Source organism: Phalacrocorax carbo, chromosome 4 (genome assembly GCF_963921805.1).
Source record: "Phalacrocorax carbo chromosome 4, bPhaCar2.1, whole genome shotgun sequence".
NCBI classification, from domain to species: Eukaryota; Metazoa; Chordata; class Aves; order Suliformes; family Phalacrocoracidae; genus Phalacrocorax; species Phalacrocorax carbo.
Window position 1 is genome coordinate 37274125 of NC_087516.1, and position 20808 is coordinate 37294932.

Consider the following 20808-nt stretch of genomic DNA (forward strand, 5'->3'; position numbering starts at 1 on the left):
CCGTCATCTTTGAAAGGTCATGGAGGCCAGGAGAGGTGCCTGAGGACTGCAGGGTAGCTGGTGTCACTCCAGTCTTCAAAAAGGGCAAGAAAGAAACTATAGGCCAGTCAGCCTCACCTCTATCCCCAGAAAGGTGATGGAGCAGTTCATCCTGGAGGTCATCTCCAGGCATGTAGAGGACAAGAAGGTCATCAGAAACAGTCAACATGGATTCACCAAGGGAAGATCATGCTTGACCAACCTGACAGCCTCCTGTGATGGCGTGACTGGCTGGGTCGATGAAGGGAGAGCAGTGGATGTTGTCTATCTTGACTTCAGTAAGGCATTCAACGCTGTCTCCCGTAACATCCTCACAGACAAGCTAAGGAAGTGGGTTGGTTGAGTGGTCAGTGAGGTGGACTGAGAACTGGCTGAACAGCAGTCTGAATAGGGTCGTGATCAATGGGGCAGAATCTGGTTGGAGGCCCGTAACTAGCGGTGTTCCCCAGCGGTCTGTGCTGGGTCCAGTCTTGTTCAATATGTTCGTCAATGACCTGGATGATGGGATAGAGTGTAACCTCAGCAAGTTTGCTGATGATACCAAGCTGGGAGGAGTGGCTGATACACCAGAAGGCTGTGCTGCCATCCAGCGAGACCTGGACAGGCTGGAGAGCTGAGCTGAGGGGAGCCCCATGAAATTCAACAGGAGCAAGTGCCAACCCCATCAATTCTGTGAAATGGGGACTGGGGTGACCAATATGCAATTAATTAAAGTCAAAGAAGTGGTGCTGTGAAAGTGAAATACATTCAGTGAAGGAAAATATTCTTGTGCTGCTCAACTGGGGCTCAGTATTTCTACGAAGTGTTTGTATTTACAGGTTTGGTGGGTTATCAGCAAAAATTTGAATATAGTTAATTTTCAATGCATAGAGTATTGTTTTTCTGTAAGAAAGGTTCATTTTTGTCTCTGTCTCTCTCAAAACCTTGCCTCCCAGTAAGGAATAGGTAATTACCATAGCTCAGTACCTATATGAGGGGAAAGATGACAATCCTCAAGTAAAGGAAATGCCACATTCATATGACATGATAAGAAATTGTCTCATAAGCAAAACTATGAAACTCGAAGCTAGTATTGAAATTCATCAAGAACACATATCCTGTTTGGCTTTTGGGGAGCAAAAGCATTGCTGACGATGTTTAATTTTTATTTTTAATACATACTTTACGTCTTTTTTACGTTAAATTCTGTGAGTTGAGTGACAAAATATTAATAGTTAATCTTCAGTAACATAATTGATACTGAGGAGAAAAAACCTACTACAATAGAGTTGGACATAATGCACATGACATCAGAGATAAGAAAGCAGAGGAAAAACTTAAAAAAAGGGGAGAAGAAAAGTCTGATACCTACCAGTTCTCTAGTTGTACTATATTGTTGTGTAATTGACTGTCATAATTGTCCTATGAAAAGATTTGAAGTGGTGTATTCTGTTTTAGGATTCTCAACTAAATTTTTCATTAAGATAGACCTTTTTGTTTTAGTAGCTGAATGAACTTCCTTCCCTTTCAGATGGTGTTACAGCTTGCTTGAAGCCTAGATGAGTGAAAAAGAACTGAAAAGGGAGACGCTGTCCTCTAATTGCAGAAATTGTTTCTCTATTTTCCTTTGAAATTCTGTTTACTCACACTTTTCTACAGACTACTGACGACTCTAGAATTTAAGGATATTTTTCCCCTTCTTGAGCAGTGTTATCTTCATGGCTTTCAATTCCGTTTATTTTGATTCATAAGTTCTTATGAGTTATCACAAGGGTAAGCCTTAATTGCTTATTTTACAGCTAGCTATAATATTTTCTAGAGTAGCTTTCATTCGTGCAATTCTAGAACTTGCAGATGAGCGTGAGGAAGGTGATCATCTGCCCCAAATCAATAAACTTAATTTTCCTGTGTGTGCTTGACCGCTAGCCAAGTCCTTGGCTTTTGCTCAACCCAAAATTAAGTGTTTTATACCCATTTCACACTCTTGTGTTCCTGTGCGCTGAGCTGAGGGAATTCTATCCAAATATGTGATGTTAAGTAGAAGTAATTGAGTAAGTGTTTCTTTTTTCGTTCTCTTTGATGTAAGCCTTCTGCTTATTTTTCAGACGAGCTCCTCTCCCTGTGAAGTTGGTACTCTGAGGATCCTCCACTTACATACAGCTCTGTATTTATGAGAAAACTAAATAGTTTTTGTTGTGTTTTGAATAAATGGGGTTGCTAGGGAATAATTTAACAAAAGGAGATCTCACAGTCTCTTAGTTCAGAGTACTTACTGTCTTTCTGGAGTTCTTTCCCCAGAATCTTTTATTCAGAATAGTAGTTCTGTGTTGTGTTCTGTGTGGTTGTGTGTTGCGTGCCTCTCTGAAGGCATCACTGTGAAGCTGGGAATGTATTAAACTGATCATTTAAAGTCTGATGGTGTTTTGGATTTTGTGAATCTGCTTTTGTGAGATATTTTAAATAATCGCTCAGATCAGCTGAAGCAGTTTCTTGGTATTTCAGTTAACCTGTCAAAGTTCAGTTTGACATGGAGAAGTGTGAGGGCATGTCTTTAATTTCTTCTTTCTGCTGTGAGCTTCTTTGAACACTTCTCTGAACACTTTTCTTAGTAGGATACTGCCCCAACCCTTTAGTTACGATGATTAAAGCCAGTTTGGGCACTCTCAGAATCACGTACTTGATTTTTGTGTTTGCTTTGACAATTGACAGTTCTGGGCACTATTCACAATGTTGTCAAAGTGTGAGAGAGGTATGCAGGTTACACCAAGAGTGTATGTTTCTCCCTCCTTATGTTGAGACAATGGCCTTAAAGATGATTGTCATTCATTCCAAGAACAAACCAAAATTGCTAACTTGTAATGTGCCATATATGAGCTATTAAAACCCAGCAATTTATCTTCGGTAAATAGCACCCTGTAGGTTTCTCAAGTACAATTTTATCATGTGGTGGCACTGTCTTCCTCAAATAGCATAACCTCTTTATGACAAGCTAACTGCAAGCCTCTAAAATATGCTGTTTATGTTTTTGGTTATAAAAATAATAATTAACAAAATACTTGTAATATTTGTTTGTCTTCAGAGAGTGCTAGAGTTGCTAGGAGATGTCTTGCTGCTTGCAGTTACCCATGGTGTAATTTTTCTGTATGGCTGTACATTGCTGGAAGGGTATCTCAGGCTGTAGTCCTTGGTCAGAGAAGCCCAAGAAGAAAAATACTGTGGCCCTTGTATTTTAATAGGATAATTACTGTGTTTGAGATGTGCCATCGTTTTGGTTTTCAGGTGTAGAGTTTGGGGAAATTTCTTTGAATTTGATCTTTTTCTTGAAATTTGCAAAGCTTAAATATGTTGGGAGGCCAAGGAGGGGAGAGAGAGATGTCTGTCTTTCCTCTCTTTGAGCTGAAAAGCACAGAAATTTCCCTGTTGTTGCATCTTACACTGTCCAAGCAGTCTTTCAGTCATAAGCAGGCATCACCTTTTTTTTTTTTTTTTTTTTTACTCCCCTCCCTCCTTCCCACAAATAAATCCCCCCATGCAGGGAAAGATGCAACCTTTTGTGCCACTTTTTCCACTTTTCTGCATTATATCTAAGGGAAAAGTTCTTGAACCCATCTCCTCTCAGTTTTTAGAAGGCTTTCATAGGACATAATCTCAAGAGAAGCTTAGCAGGGGGCTATCAGGATGGCTTGCAGCCTCAGATTTTTGCTGGTAAGTGTTATAATGAGAGGCAAACTCCTGGCAATAACTGTGCGGGCAGAAACAAATGACTGCACAGGAAGCTACCAAATAGCAACTGAGCAAGCTCTTGTTGTAGGCAGAGGTACAAAATAGCTTAAATTAGAGGCTCGCAGTTAGCACAGTCATCATAAAAAAAAAGACTATGTTGTTTAGCTGAAAAGAATGTCAGTACATGATATACCTGAATCTTAGAAACATACAAGGTGTTATCTACAAAGGATAAATTGCTCTGTCTTTGAATAGCTCGGTGCTCTGAATAGCTCAGCCTTCTTATCTAAAACTGAAATTTGCAACCTCACTTGGGTGCCTTTCCCCTGAAAGGAAATATTGCAAATATAAGTTCCTGGAAAGCATGTAACGCTGGTGGTTTTATTGTTAAAATATTAGTGAATGTGTGGTCTTCTTAGTCAGATTCTGATCCTGGTTACTTTAAACTTGTGCACATTAAAAGAATACAATCTGTAATAACTCTAGCTGTGTGTTGTTTGCTGATGGCTGTTTTTTTCCATGAACTATAGTTTCGGCAATGAAGCATCCTGCAAAAAACGAGAGGATTATTTGGAATGGCCCGAATATTTTATGGCAGTAGCTTTTTTATCAGCACAAAGAAGCAAGGATCCAAGTTCTCAGGTAAGAAGGCAACATACAAGAATATCATAACCTAATCTATATTGCATATCGCATTAGGTGCTCATGTAGCACTTTCAGGGATTTCTTATTGAAAGTTATTTCAGTATATAGCTATTCATTTTTTAACATCGTCAGCACATTTTGTTACAGAAATTGTCTTACTGGGTCTGGCCTCGTGTATAATTCTGTGTGTACATTTACGGCTTGGAGTTTTGTAAATCTTTTAATCTAGAGGTTAAAATAACACATGCATTTTCTTTCCTTTTTCCAGTAAATATAGTTACTTTTAGAGGAGGATATAACGACTTAAAGTTTTAGATTGTAATTTTTTAAGACACAGGATTTTACAAGTTCCTTTTCCTCACCTGTCAGAATATAAAAATTCCCTTTTGTTTGTTCTTGCGTTGACTGGAATTTTCTTTTAGTTTGGTTCCTCCCTCAGGTTCCCCTTCTGCCTCTGCTTCACTGTCTGTCCCCATTCTTTGCTTCTTTCATGTGCCTCTGTTGAATATTGGTTTGAGGTGATTGATACATCCCCTGAAAAATGCTATCCTGCAGGACCCAGTCGTCTTGTTAGGCTTCCTTTGTGTGAAAAAATTCAGGAGGCAAATCCCAGTAAAGCCATGGAATAAAATGCATGTTAACAGTCCACTCGATTACTCGCTGGCTTCTGTATGTTATGGCTCTTAGTTCTCTGAAGGTTATTCACTTAGGGCTAAATTTTTGTTACCTGAGAGCTGGTTGATAAACACATTGTGTGAATGAAAATCAGTACTATTGCCATTTCAATAAATCTAAAATATGGACAGAAAACATAAAAATGGGACACTTCATTCTGTAAGAAGGGTCCCTGGGCAAGCCTGGATTAAAGTAAAAAAGGATGGGAGTTAAAAGGTCTGGTATTTTGGTGCATGTTAGCATGAATAAGTCACAAAGATTTGTGAGCCTATCTCTGCCTAAGTCAACACTGCTGCATTTCTGTTGCATCTTCCATACCTTTTCCTTTGCTGCTGCTGCTGGTACTGCTGCTAGAAAAGCTAGTTTGGGGAGTTGAACTGACAGAAAACTTATCTTTAGTAGGGTTAGTTCAGTGCCGGTTCTGTTCCCTGAACTAGGTTCACTTCATATTCCGACAAGGAACAGTGCTGGCAGGCTGGGATGGGGGCTGCATGACCAGAGGGGTAGCAGGCTTGCATCTGCCCTGATTTATTTTAAAGCTCCACCAGTTAGGTACAATTGTAGCCTTGCTCACTAGATGGTGTGACTTAATATAAAGTGAAGCTTGCACCTCTTAAATGAAAACTGTAGGACTGACTTTTCAGGTCCCGTCTTTCTTGCTGATACATCATTTTGCATGCTGTTGGTACTGTATAAATCTGATTTTATTTAGGTTGGTGCCTGCATTGTAAATTCAGAAAACAAGATTGTTGGAATTGGATACAATGGGATGCCTAATGGCTGCAGCGATGATGTACTACCCTGGACCAGAACAGCAGCACATAGACTAGACACAAAATATCCTTATGGTAAGGCTTCCTGTGGTTGGCAGGTCAGACTTGTGGTGTCTGTATGTGTGACAGTTCAGCTGGTAAAATATTGATCAGTTTTTCTTCTACTCACCTGATTTTGTTAATGTGCTCATATGTGATACATCAGGATAAAAATCACACCTCTGAAAATAAATTAAAACAGTCTTTATGAAAGACTGACTTCCTGGTGAAGTATGTTCATAAATGATTAGCCATTTTGGATTGTGTAGTGAAAACTTGTAAATATAATGCAGCTCATTAGCACACAGTTGCAGTGTATGCAGATGATTGCTGCTTCTGTGTGTTTGTCTCCACAGAAATTACAGAGAGCATGTATATGCAAAACAAATAATTGGGTCTAAAATACAGGTATTAAAATTGTAAGCTCCAGTGATTGTGGGAAATTCCAGTGTTCAGGTGATGATGGCATAGGCAGTACATATTATGAAGGAGCTAAATTTTGTTTGTCTCAAGTATTGATTGCTGTCATTCCATGCCATTTTTGCCTCATCTGGTGTGCAGTGGATCTTCCCTGCTATGGGTGATGTGACTTTCATTGACTATTTCAGCCTCTGGTTTGATTCTCATTTACTAAATAAAGAAAAGGAGTGAAGAGCAGGGGTGATTTCATGGTAAATGTGGCTGAGTGCTGCTTTGAATCCCGTCTTTGTCTTTGCAGCAGGCATAACTTGGCCTTCTGCAAGCCTGCTTTGAAGGGTCCTCTGTGACTTGGTGCACCTATCAACAGGGCTGTACAGTTACTCCTCTGGGCCAGGTGTGGTTTGCAGGAACCAAGGAGACAACTTGCTGGGCTGCCTCAGGCTCCATGAGTGCTGGGTATGGAAATGGAGTTGAGAGCCGCCTTGTGGCGTGCAGTATCTGATGTTGGGGAAGAACCATGGTTAGGACTGATAAGTAAGGGAGGAATGTATGCTCTCTTAAATCTCCTTTCTTCGTCTTTCTGCTTCCACCCTGGCTCCCACTGTACCTCTGTGGGGTGAGACCAATGCAGCAGAAGCCATGGGCACAATAAAAATGGGTATTAGGAGCTCCTTCATCCTGTGTTGCATCTCAGCCTGTCCTAGGCTCAGGAGTGGCAGGGGGTAAGAATAGCAAAACTGAACAAGAGCCCTGAGAAATTCTCCCTTCCCTGTGCATGGGTGGGGGGGAATGAGCACCAGAGTTCACCTTTCACAAAGAGATATTGATTCTTTTCCAGTGTCAGTATTTATCTCTACCTATTAATTCTGTTTTTTACTTGTAACTTCTAACAGTTGGTCTTGATACAGAAAGTCAACATCCATGAGTTTTGCTATTCCCTGTGTTCACCCAGAGCTCCCTCTAAAAACTGGCATTACATTTTCTGGTTTCCCATAGCACTGAATCACATTATGCTATGCAGAGGTTCAGCACATAATTAATCAGTTACGTATTTGAGTTCTTAAAACCCTGGTACTTTGTCCTTGTTCACTTTACCAATTTGTTATAAAACCTCTAACCTCTTAAGCTTGAGACAGTTTCATATTATTTTTCATAAAAGATGTATTCCTGGTACTAGGGCCAGCTCCTGCCAAATTTTAAGTCTGCTCTGAAGCACAGAAGCACTGGTTTTACATATAAAGACAGTACCATAATGGTACAACTTGGTATGACTGTTCTTTATTTATAGGGGGAGGAAACAAGTGTTAGTCCATTGATTAAATACAAAGTACTGAAAACAGAATATTGATTTTGGTTGAATCTTTATGCTGCTGTAATGTCTCAGTTCTGAACTAGGATCAGTGTGGGTGGTCTCAGACCTAAGCGTGTTCCCGGCACTCAAATCTAAGCTGACCAATTTAAACTAAAAATGCTGTATGAATTTGTGAGGAATCTTTGTACAAGATGGCCTGAGAATTTTTTTTTAGTTAATTCTGACTCCAAAAGATGTGGAGTAAAGTAAGAATCTCTAATACATGATGTTCAAAGAATGCACTAACCAATCTAACAGCCTGGAGAGATTAGTTCATTTCTAGAATTTGGTCTAACTACTGCCCTTCCCCCCAAGAATCTTAGTCTTCACCTCATTAAAAAAATCACAACTTTGTAACATGAAGTGTCTGCTGTGATGAATAAACGACCTGTTTTGTAATTCACAGATCATTTAAACTATAGCAGTTTCTTATTAATCTTGATAGCACAGTTGACAGACCAGACAAGTATATATATAAAAAAATCTTCTGCTTTAAAAAATTCTGGTAGATGCAGAGAGACACATAGAATTGCTGCTAAAATCTCATTAAACTGTCATGTTTTCCTTTCCGCTTTTGCTAATCATCACAGCATTTAGTAAATTGAACTTTTTATCCTTGCTTTTTCCTGACGAGCTTGTTCAGAGATGGTACAATCTTGCTGTGTGCTCCATTAGCTTACGGGAGCGCTGGCACCTTCATCACTAGAGCTGCGATGTAGTTTATTAGGTACAGCTGATGGTAATTGTGCATGTACCACCACACTAACTTGGAACGTGTCTTCTAGAGCTACTTTGTGCATCTGCAGTGCTGCAGAAAAGGGCTGGGGGTGGATCTGAATGCTGACCTCCTGGTTTTATATACTGTTGTGGGTTAGGTATAAACATTAGCTCACTTCCATCTGTTTTGGACCACTCTGACTAGCTTTCTCCAGAACAAAGCCTGAGCATTCCTCTGCGAATGGCTTGCTCAAAGGCTGCTCCAGAGGGCAGGGTAGGAAAAAGGCTGCAAGAAAACTGTCATCCTGCATAGGAGTGTAATGCAAAGCCTGCTGAGATGGTATGCTTAACCCTCCCCCCTCCCTCAGGCCGTACTGGGGGATATGCAAGGCATACTGTGTTTCCTGCTGTGAAAATACCACTCTGGTGGGCTGCAAAAAAAGTCATCTCACTCCTTTATGCACTTTGAACTGAGACATACAAAATAAGTATGTGGTGCCGTGGGACTCTTGAGACATGGAGCCTTGAGGAAACCCAGGGCCAAGTGCTATGTAATGCTGATGGAGCCCTGAGTAAGATGAACAGGAGCCAGTCTATGCCACTTGGCCTCAGGGCCAAGGGTCGTTCCCTGGCCCTCTCTTTGTTTAGCAGCATAGACATAGCAGGGGATTGGACCCAGAGGCTATCTTTGCAGAACTGTGTTAGATGAGCCTGTAATAAATTTATTGAGCTCCAGCAGAACAGATGGGTGCATTGACCCTACAGCTCTGATCAGATTCAGTGTTTCATGGCTAGAAAACTTCCAGTTTCCACCCTAAATTTATTTGTTGTTAGTTTATATGTTCTTGTGTGTGCCAGGATTGTTCTTTTAGCTTTTCTTATGCGCTGTGATTAACCCTTCCTCCTTTCCCAACTTCCCCTGTGCACTTACTGATAGCAATAAACTTTTGAACTTTTGTTGTGAGGCTAAACAAGTCATGTCACTCTTAAATTTTTCTGTATCTTGAAGTTTGTTGGCTTGAAATTCACCAGTGTCTTGTTATCTATGTCTGCTCCAGATTACTGTACATCTCTGACCTGTACCCTCAAGTGTGGGTTCTGCTCAGCTGAGTGTTAGGGAAAGGGTCGTGCTTGGTTAAAAAAAATCTGTATTTACCCATATCTAAGAGTAACCTGAGCTGCTACTGAAAGAAAGCATCAAAATGTGGTAGGTAGTGCTCACTTCATCTTAGAGGATGCAAATGTTTCCAAGGTGTTTGGATATTACAGGAATAGTGATGTGGATCACCTGTATTGATACTACACATTCCTTATAAGAGTCTTGAAGCAGATTAAAACTTTCTTCCTTCTAGTTGTAGTGCATATTTGAACAGTTTAGTAGTATAGTCTCATTATGTCAGAAAGCACAGGGTGTTTTGCAGGATGTCATTTTGCACAGCACAAAATCAGGCTTTCATTGCTATGTTTGAGCTGGCTCTTTCCAGGCTGCCAGTCAGTGACAGGAGCAGGGATGTTTCTGCGCACAAGAGAGAAGTGAAGGGCCAATTTTGAACACCTACTTTACCAAGTTGTTATTAAAAGCTCTTCCTGAAGCATTGTGTTCAGTACTGTGTGCAGAAGCTTCTTAATAATTAGACAAAATTCTGTCTTTCAGAGTGAAAAAGTGAGTGCCCTTTGTTTCCCTTAGATGAATCCAAGGATTTGATGATGCTCAGTTTTCTTTCACAGATCATTTAAAATACTACATTTTTTTTCCTGTTAATGCAAGTTTTCCCACTAATGCTGGTTGCTGTGCTCTTGTTATGCCCTCTGTCTCCACTGTAATCTAAGCACATCCATTTGACAACCAGTCTCTAATTAAGAGAGTTTTAAATTAAAATGACTGGCAAATTTAGAAACCTCTGAGCAATAAAAAAAATATTGAGTAAATAGGCTTACAAATATTTATACAGGTTCAGATACTATAAAATATGTGCTGTGGCAAAAAGTATGTTCTAATTGAACAGTACCTGCTGTGTAAATGAAACAAACTGTTATCAACATTTCCTCGTGTTAGGATTATGAGCTTTTTGTCAATTTTTAGAGAGATGAACACTCAAAGATATTCAGGCAAATGTTACTTTTGTAGAAGCTGTTATTTTGACAGCACAAAACTTGATAAGGCACTATGAGGAAGCGTGATGCTCTCTCTCCAATTGGCAGTGCAAAGCTGAGGATTCAGCTGGAAAGGGGATCCATAGCACAGTCTCCACCTACAGCCACTCACTCCCTTGTTCTGCATGGGTTTCTCTCCAGTTCTGGTGTTATACATCAAACCTCTATAAGTTTGGAGATTTGGAAACACAAGAATAATTTATCTCATTCTGCGTGCCCACTAAGAAATGCCTCTGTGTTCTGCTGAGAGTAGGAGAAACTTGGAGCAGGATGGGAGGAACTGGGAAGTGGGGTGGATTAGCTAATGCTTCTCAAGTTTTGAATGGAGTTTCTCTGGTTTGTCCCCAGCAGAATTTGTGACATTCAGATATGGGCTAAGTGGTTCCCATCTTCACTTCCAAGTTGTCCTTTTTCACAGAAGAAAGCAGTGAGGTTGGGACTGTTCCTGTTATTCTGACTGCAGTCTGAAAAGGCTAGGACTCCAATGAAATTTGGTGGTATTATCCTTGCCTTCCTGCCCTAACCACATCAACTGCTCTTCCTCCAGCATGCAGAGCAAGAAAGACAGCAGCAGGAATGGCTGAGGGCAGTGTCAGCCCAACATCAGTGTCCCGCCTTCCCCTAAATGCAGTGACCAGCAACCATCCCTATGCTTTCACAAAGGTTGAAAAAAGATTGATGTCATTCTACAAATTCCAGGTTCATCAACCACTGCCCCCAGTGGCTGTCACTCCAGACACCCTTCCTTCCAATAATATTTTGGTCCCTTCTATGATCCTTGCTGTATCCAGTGTCAGGGGTCCAGCAAGTAAGGGATGACTGGTAGGTGGAGCTTGGACAAAGACAGAATGGATAAGGGATTACCACAAAAAGGTGAAGATTTTACCGAAAGACTGAGAAGTGGGCTAAATTACAGAACTCCCTGTATCCATTTCTGTGCCAGGTTCCTGTTGAAGAACACTGTGCTATTATGATGTGTCTGTATTGGGAATCCCTAATATTTGTCAAGTTGGTTAACATGGCAGTATAAAAACTTACATTAATAAATAAGTCAAGACTTGCTGCATGACAATCTATATGCATTGAAATGTGTTCTTTTCAAATGTAACACAGTATTTAGTGCACAATTTCTAAAAATTCCTAGCCTGGCTCAGTTAGTAATTAATCACGTAGAAAGGTCATTGCCCCCAGCCCCTTCACTGATTACTACTTAAAAGGTGAAATGTTGTGGTGGTCCCTACTCCAAGCTCTTTATCAAGCATGTAAGCCTTTGAAGAGTATTAAGAAACACTTCAACTAGTCCTGTAGCTCTCATAAAATCACCAGTCAGAACACTTTTAGTAGATGGGAAGAATACTTCTGACTCTGCAACCCACTAAGAGCATGCTCGTATTAAGTGGTTAATCCTGAAAAATTACCATTAATAGGGTAAGTAGGGGTCTCTGATTTACAGGTAGGCTTAAGGATGAGTGCCTCTTCATGTATGCAACACAAAGGAGTGTGCAATGAAAAAAGCTAGAAACAGTAGCAATTAATACTACCAGTAATGAAGCAGTCATTCATTTGCTTTTTTTTACTTTTTTCCCCCCTCTCATGAATATAGTAGCAGGTGGTGGCAATGTCGGAGTGCACACTAACTTCTCACTGCATGGTTATTTCTTCAGCTAATGAAGCCTTTCGAGAATACTTCTCAAACAACTTTTCCAGAATGAAAACCAGTGTTGCAGGCTTAATATTATGTTGGCTATACATTAATATTATTAAAAAAAAAAACCAAACACAAAAACAAAACACCAGGGCCCCCCGTAGGGTATTGTAAAAATTCTTAGGTTTACTGTCTATTTAAATATACAGTTTTCAGACTTCTGAATGGAGTGCACCTGTGGAAGGTTATTTTTTTAGCTTCTTACTGTCTGAGAGAGCGCAACATGTAACTATAGGTAGGAGCTCTTAACAGTTTAGAAAACTTCCTAACATCCCAAATGTGAACTACTTACTTGTTAACAAGAGGGATTTTGGACTCCTGGATTTGTTTTCCCTCTCTCACTAATGCTCTGTACAAAGCTGGACAGGTCTATAAGAAAAATCCGGGGCTAATGGACCATCTTATCTATAAATCAGCTAACAGTCAATGCCTGTCTGTCAGAGAGAGGGGAATATGAGCAAGAGGCAATGAAGAGTGATGGGACAAAGCCTAAAAATATTTGCCTGATGCCTATACCCTCTTAAGCACTGTCTAGCGTAACATCCCTCACAGAGGCCAGTAGCAGATATCTAGGGAAATGTATAAAACAAAGACACATGTAATTATAGTTTCCTGGAATATTCTTCCAAGTTCCAACAACTGAGCCGAAATGGTTTTGTATTTAATAGCCCAGCAGACTAAAAAAAAGAAATATTGGAAGGAAAAAAAAAAAGACTTCTGGAATCAATGCAAACTTCTAGTCCCATACAACTTTCTGCAATAAGTGCATTAAAATACTCAGTTCTTAACTTCAAATCATCTCAACTTTTTAAGATGAGCAGGAGGCAAAATTTATCTCTTCCCTCGCTCCAGCTGATTATCTTCTTTTAAGTTATTTTTGGCCTGAACTTGTTTTTTCTTGGGGTTGGTTGTTGAAAGTTCATAGAAGTCTGCAGAAAGAGAAGGCTCATCAGGGCAGGAAGGAAACTTGTTGCAGTACTAATAATGAAACTCGTCTGGTTTTACAGCTGAAGATTTCTGAGTTTTAGTGAAGGAAAAATATTTACTGAAGGGATTAGGGTGTGGGGTTTGTGTTTTTTTTTTTTGTTATATGAGCCTTTAAAAACGTTCCCTCATCCTTCTTTCTGGAGGCCTTCCATATTTTAGACTGCTGCCTAGAACGTAAGTATATTGTTTCAAGAAACTTAAAAGTGATGTTTCTGCCCTGTTGACATAACCTAGTTCCAGCTGCGGAAATAATGATACTCTCTTTCACTCAATTCTCTGTAACCCCAGAAAAATAATTCTCTGACTATTTATTGCAAAGCCCACGTAATATTAGTGCAACTCGGTAATGTACTTGGAGTTGAATGTATTTTCTGGATTTTCTAAATGTATAGATGCATAGAATTGTATATCTTGTACACTTAATGGCATATGTTTAAAATACAGTGTGACCCCATTACAGTTGCAGTAGAAATGTTGGGGTTTTTTTCTGTTTGCTTTTGTTAAATTTCCTAATTTTTATGTTCGTTTCTGGCTTTACTGTTTATGAGAAGGTATGTGGACAGCATGGTCATGGTGATGCTGGGGACGGCTTGTAGAAGTTGATACTCAGCTTTGTTTAGCAAGTGTTTGGTCCTTTGTGACTTGTCTACATGGGAAAGCTTGCGTGCTGTAAGTTAGGCTGTAAATTTATAGTGCATTAGCTGCTATATAGAAAATTCCATGTAGACATTTAGCGCATGCGGAAACATTTCCATTCGGTGAGGATTCCTGTGTGTTGGAGGTGCTGCACTCAGTTATTCTTTGTGTGGTGAGATCATTCACACAGAGGTCAGTACCTAGTAGGAAGTATACTGTGAGCTTGTGCTCCTAACTTTGCCTGTTTTAATTTTCCCCTGTATTCAAGGGAGAGGGAAACTTTTTTGTTTAAACACATTCTTCAAAACAAGCAGTGGAAAAACTCTTAATGTTGTCTGCACGTGCAGGTCTCTAGATGAGCTCAAACCCACACCACACTTCAGCACCTGTTTATGAAGTAAGTCAGGGCAGCAGGAGGTTTCTTAGTAGGTAGGTACATAAATTATGCAACTTGCTGTCATTCCTAGGAGTAAACAGGAAGTTCTCGCAGAGATCCTAATGTTTTTTTCAGAGGTTCATGGTGGATGACACAGAAACTGTGGTCTTCTCACCTGTGTTGGTAACACGTTAGGTAATCTGCTGATGTGTACAGCACAAAAACCTAAACCCTAAGGGGCGATCTGTCCAGAAAGGGCTATTGTGTTACAGTGGAATAAGGCAGAGTGGTCTGTTGCTACCTGGCCTATCTCAAATCCTTGGAGAAATTGAGGACTGTTTTCCTGCTTGGGAAGTCTGGCACCTTTTAATGAGCAGTAAACTCACTTTAATATTAAAGCCGGGACATTTTTATGGTTGAGTGTGTCTTGTGTATTCTTGGGGTGAGAGAATCATGCAGCAGCGCTGAGCCATTCTGAGACCCAGAGGACGGAGCTGCTCGGTTTTACTTCGCGATTCTCCTGCCTTTAAGAGCTCACAGTGCACTCTTATAACCATATGACTGTTCCTGTCTGTGCATGTAAACACATAAATGAGCTGTTTTATACTGGCAATTAGATACTCCAGAGAGTTGTGAAGCTGTGAGATATTGCTTCACTTAGGGTGGTTGCAACTACTTGGCCCACAGCCTACGGCTTTGTTGCCTGCAATAGGTGTTAGCAAATGGCAATGCTAATGTGCTTAATGATATCATTACTAATCGGCAGCCTGGTCAGAACAATTGACCTTCATTGATCTTGGTATTTGCTTTTATTTCTTCCACAGCCCTTTATGACGAGCTGTGCAAGCTATTTGCCTTTGAAAGGATGTAAGCAGTTATATTGTAACACTTTAATTTTAGTTCGACTGATTTATTTTAACAAACAGCATTATGAATTGTTTCTTTTTTTTTTTAAAATCAGTGTGCCATGCCGAACTGAATGCCATCATGAACAAAAACTCAGCTGATGTGAAAGGCTGCAGCATGTATGTTGCCTTATTTCCATGTAATGAATGTGCAAAGCTCATCATCCAGGCAGGTAAGGAGTAGTGCCAGCTCGATTTGTCAGGGTTGCAGTGCTGCCTGCTCGTTGGTATCTTACCACGGATGTATTTGATGTTAAATTGCTGCTGTTAGATCTAAATTAATTGCACTGTCAACTTCATAAGATGCTACTTGTGGGGTTTTCTTGCATGTGAATGGTGCCAAATTTTTCCAGTGCTAATTGCATCTTCTGTGATTCTAAGCGTGCTTCTAATTTAGGTTTGTAACTTAGACCAGGAGCTGCCAAAGAACAACACAGGCTTTGCATATAATTACTGTCAATTTTACTGTGCTCTGACACATGGAATAGAGTAGGGCAGAAAGAAATAAACTTCCGCATGACAACAGGTCTGTTGGGAGTATATACATGAAATTTTAATTTGAATGTGATGCATGGTAGATATTTGAAGATTTTAAAATATCTTTGCTCATAAATGTCATAAGACTTCTATGATCCTATTTTAATTATGTCTTTCATTACAATTGTTATAAATCCGTGCCACTGCAGCAAGTGTGCTAGCCTAAATGTGTCACCTTTTTTCAGATTAGGCATATCTGCAGTAGGCTTCAGTTCCGTAAAAATCTCTGCTTTAAGGTAGCATATATTCTGCTCATCGAGTGAAGTCCTGCAATCCTAACACGGATTGCTATTCTGGGGAGTTTCTCTCACCACTAATGGCCACAGGAATCTAGGAAGAAAGTAGCAAACACAGTCCTGCCTTATTTTGGTCAGTAAGGTTTGAAATGAAGAGAGGTGAACGGGGACAGATGATGGTATTCTGTATTTGTGCTCCATTTCTCTTACTTACAGAATCAAAATCAAATGGTCTTCAGGGTAGATTAGCTGCTTGTTCGCAACGTGGTCACTCATCCTTTTCCTTGTGCACCTTGGTCGGCGCTAAGTTGCAATGTATTGATACTTATGTTGTCTGGTAAATACAGTGAGGAGTTGGTAGGCTCTGAAATGCTTGTAACTTGTCTTGGGTCAGCCTTTACACTTCTCCCCTGCCTAAGTAATTTACGCACAGATCATTCAACAGTTTCAGGCAGCTCCTGTTTATGAGGATTTGAATCTGGGACTGGGAGCTATTTGCAAAACAGAGAACAAAAGGAAGAAACATCGCTTTATAGCTATGCATTTGGAAGGGGAATGGGATTTGGGGTTTAAGTTCTTTGTGGGGAATTTTATCTCTATTAGAGAGGTAGAAAGAAGTTTTCCATTACTTTTGCAAAAATGCTTAATTTCTAGTCTGTCTGTCTTGTGATTTTGCCTGCGAGCTTTTGGTTCTGGTTTTCTGAGTTAAACTTAGATAAAAGTGGGGAAAAAACCATTTTCCAATGTTTTTGAAAGAACTGTTTTCCAAAACAGCTCTACCTTACATAGCCTTACATTCTCAAGTACCGTCTCTAGTATTTTGGGACGTAGCGGTGCTGCCTTTTCTGATTTTGTGCACCAGTTTTTATATGACGTTACTCTTTTTTTCCAGCATAATTTTAACATTTTTCCTATATGCCTTTTTTAGGCATAAAGGAAGTTATTTTTATGTCTGACAAGTATCATGACACTGCAGAAATGACAGCTGCACGGCGGATGTTTGATTTAGCAGGTGTTACATACAGGTAAGAGAACTTTGGATTAACTCTGTTTTTATTTTTGAAAGCAAAAAATGGTGTGTGAAAGAGACCAGCTTTAGGGCAAAAGTTTTTCTTCTTTGCATGGTGCAGCATTTTATTCTTTGGTAGTGTTTGTAGATGGTTTGCTCTGTATGCCTGCAAAAGATACTGGATTGACAGACTGCTGCACTTTTTTGTCTTGTGTGTGGTTAAATTTCAGTTTCTTAACATTTGTATGAGAAAATGGTGCATTTGGAATATTAATTTCATTCCTGGACTGCAAGTGAAATTGAGAATATGATGGTTATTTGTTATATTGTACCTGGGAGAGTCATCGCTGACCCTGCTTCAAGAAGGAGGTTAGACTAGATGACCCCCTGAAGTCCCTTACAACCTGAATTATCTTATGACCGTATGAGTTGGACTGAAATGACCAAGTGGTTTTTGTGTGTGTGGATTACCTGATCCTTACTGAAATTTTAGGATCTTTTTGTTGCAGTCAGTTTGGGAAGGTGTGAAAGCAGCCACCCATAATTAATTCTTGGTGTCTAAAGCTGTCCAGTCTTCTTTGGTCAGCTTTTCTTGTGAGAAAAGGATAAAAATTGGAATATCTGCCTTAAAGTAATGAGAATCTGAGAAATGTTTGAAGAGTGGTGTTTTTAAGGACACTGACAGAGACACCTAAAGACAATCTGTTCAACAGCTAGTTTGATAGCAATAACATGCTGTGGGTGAGGCTAATTATGCAGGCAGGGAGGCTTTGCAACTCTAAAAAGTTTTACCATATTAATATAAAGGCTTCAAAAAATTTGCAAACATAACAATTCTGACAGATAAAATTTTAGGATGAAGGGTGCCCACTGGGCTAAGAAACAGCCATGGAAAAACACAGCAGTACTTGATATTCAGTTTTAGTCCTTCAGTGTATTTCCTGTCTACTAAGACTATTTGACTAAAAAGCATAAATCATTCCCTTGCCAGTCAAATCTTGCAACTTCTCCAGGGTGAGAAATGTTCTTGTGCTACAGATTGCTATTTTGGACAAAGCATTCAGAGTTCCTGTGGCCAGCAGCATGTGCTTTTCTGTGTTGACCGTTATTCATTCCTGTATTGATTATTAAGGATGTAGGTGGTACTTAATGAATCTCTTGAATTGAACTGCAGAGCTTAATTAGGCACTAAATCCACACTATTTGCATAATCCTTTGTTTGCTGGTAGACTGGAAAATATATGCTCAGTCCCCGAATATCTTCCTTGCTAATTGCTGTAGCAGATGCTCTAATGATAATAAAAGGAAACATTTTGTGGCAGAATTAATTTTACAGTTCTAAAGTTACAATTTAAAAATTATTCCCTCTTAACTAGTTTGGTTTTTCCCCACTATTCCCCTAGCACAAAAATTATTTTAATATACGGAGGCAAAGTTTGAAAGTGTTCTTTGAAAACTTGGCAGGAAAAAAGTGATCAAAATATTTATCAAAGTATATTCCAAATATCTTTTATATATACATACGTATATGTGTATATACATTGCATCTACAGTACATTAAAACATTTTTAGGGATACATATATGTGTACCTATAAACATATAGATTATACATATATACACATATATCTTTTAAATCTATATTAAAAATATTAGAAATATAAATATACATGAACAAAAATCCCAGCCCTGGTAACATGATGCCACCACCTGCAGCTAAGTTGTTAAAAGTCCTTTGACTCCTGGGTAATTTATGAACTCCAATAGCCAAAGAATGTACAGGCTAACCCACCCCATGTGTCTTTTTTGTCTTAGTCTTTCTTGTCCAGGTTTCTCTCAGTGTGGTGCGCTATAATTGGCTCCCATAGAGATAAAAACTATGTGAATCCGAGGAGGGGGTTTTTTTTATTGCTTCAAAAATTTAGCTGGAGCTAAAGCAAGCAAAATGTTTTAACTACTCACTAACTAATATCTGTGGTTTTCTTTATTTTAGGGAATTCAAGCCAAAGTGTAACAAGATCATCATCGACTTTGATTCAATTAACAGCAGACCAAGTCAAAAGCTTCTGTGAATTAAGTCTCATTAAGTCTCTAGAAGACTGTGATTATCCTTTTCTAAAAAGCTGCTAATGCCTTTCATCTTGAAGTTACTTGCAACTTTTTAATGGCTTCTGTAGCTAAAGTAGATGTCTAAGAAATCCAAGGCATAAAATGTCCCCCTCACTTCATCTTGTCATGTGGAATCTAAATCTACTTAAAATTTTTTAATGCCTTTATCAAAACTGCTTTACAAGTCTAGAGACATGGAGATGAGACAATATAATGTATGTAAAGAAAACTATTCTGATTCTTGCTGTACTCATCACCACATGCTCTGGTAGGCTGTCAGCATTGATTTAGACTCAGTGTAACACTAGTACTTATTGTAACCGGTAGTACAGTGGAATATGCTAATCTCTCGATCGGATACGTGGATCTAAATAGTTGATCCTAATAAAGGACGAAAAAGGTTATCCACGCAAACACCACCTAGCTTCCATGCTTCCAGCTAGCATAACACTAATATTTTAAAGGGTTATACAGCTTAAAGTATGTGTGATATTCTGCCTGTGTCATCCAACAGATGAAATACTGATTTTTCTTGTAATTGCTGTCTAAGACTGTCATACGTGGGAAGGGGTGAGGGGGGAAGTTGTTCTGAGAATGGTCCGTGCCGGACTGAGCTTTACAGGTGCATTCAAGCCCTTGTTTTCCCCAAGACTCCAGAACTGGAGCAGGTCAAGGGAGTAAATCATTTGGGACTCTTACCTGGAGTTGGTTTTCATGTGTAGAAGGAAATTATTGTATTGGTCTAAGCTATTTCTACACAATCCCACACAGTTCAGTCTTAAAATCAACCTGTAAGATAACAGAATAATTTTTTGTCCTCTGAGAGAAATTGGAGATAGTCAACCCATATCCATATCTGTGCCAAAAGAGGTAATTATTGTGTTAGCTTGTTTCCCAGTGCTGGCGTAGTACCTTCATTTTCATAAATGTTGCCTAAAATAATATCCTTTTTAATTTTATCTTGAGATCTGGGAATAGATTTGAGTTCCTTTTCTCTAATTTGATTTTTTAAAATTAAATATGCCTAATGGCTTTGTTTAGATAACATTGGTGGTTGGGTTGTTGGTTTGTTTTTTTTTTTTTTAAATGTGGTTATACTTCAATGAGCTTTTATTTTCTCTATAAAAGCTTTTTTTCATATTTTGGGACATTATGTAATTTGGCTTCATACCAGTATTATTAAAGTCTTATTAAAATCCACTACATTGAAGTAGACTCATTATTATAATATTAAACCATGTCCTTGGCTCCAGAGTGCTGCTGTTTTCGCAATCATATGCAAAGCGTATTTTGTGCATTTGTGACATTACATAAAGCGTAATGTTCATGAACCATTTGGCTACTAAAGGGAGCATTGTAATGTATTATAAGATGTGTCCATTTATAAAGTAATTTCTGACTTTCTTTTTTCCCTGCAACTGTTTTCCACCTCAAAATTGGTGTATGGCTTACTGCCAGAAGAAGAAATTTGCACATATGTGGAGGGGGAGGGTGAAACCTGAAAAATTACTTTAATAAAATGTCACTAAAACAGCTTATGCACGTCTTTTTCTTTGGCCTGAATTAATAAGCAGGAGCATTTTGAGTTGTACTGGTCTGACAGTGGGACAGAGGGGAGAGAAGAAGCAGAATTTTTGGTTTGGGCAGCAAATTGCTGTTTTCTTCATAGATAATTGCCGATCTAAGTTCAGACTTAAAAGATGTATGCATTGTGGTTCTGGTTACTTTAAGTATTTTTATGTCAGGCCTTGGATAATGGGAATGTATAATGTGCATAAAAACTCAGGAGTTTTTT

The 20808-nt window shown here is 39.2% G+C and overlaps 1 protein-coding gene across 3 annotated transcripts in view; it reads left to right on the forward strand.

Annotated features, from left to right (window-relative positions):
• The window catches only part of DCTD (dCMP deaminase), a 59803-nt gene extending 39590 nt beyond the window's left edge, over positions 1-20213 (forward strand). For all 3 annotated transcript variants that reach the window (XM_064449656.1, XM_064449655.1, XM_064449654.1), the window contains exons 2-6: positions 4272-4383; positions 5774-5909; positions 15181-15297; positions 16826-16922; positions 18898-20213. In XM_064449656.1, the coding sequence (XP_064305726.1) occupies positions 4333-4383; positions 5774-5909; positions 15181-15297; positions 16826-16922; positions 18898-18976 (480 nt within the window). In that variant the 5' untranslated portion in view covers positions 4272-4332 and the 3' untranslated portion in view covers positions 18977-20213. The remainder of the gene's footprint in view (positions 1-4271; positions 4384-5773; positions 5910-15180; positions 15298-16825; positions 16923-18897) is intronic.
• The last annotated feature ends 595 nt before the right edge of the window (positions 20214-20808 follow it).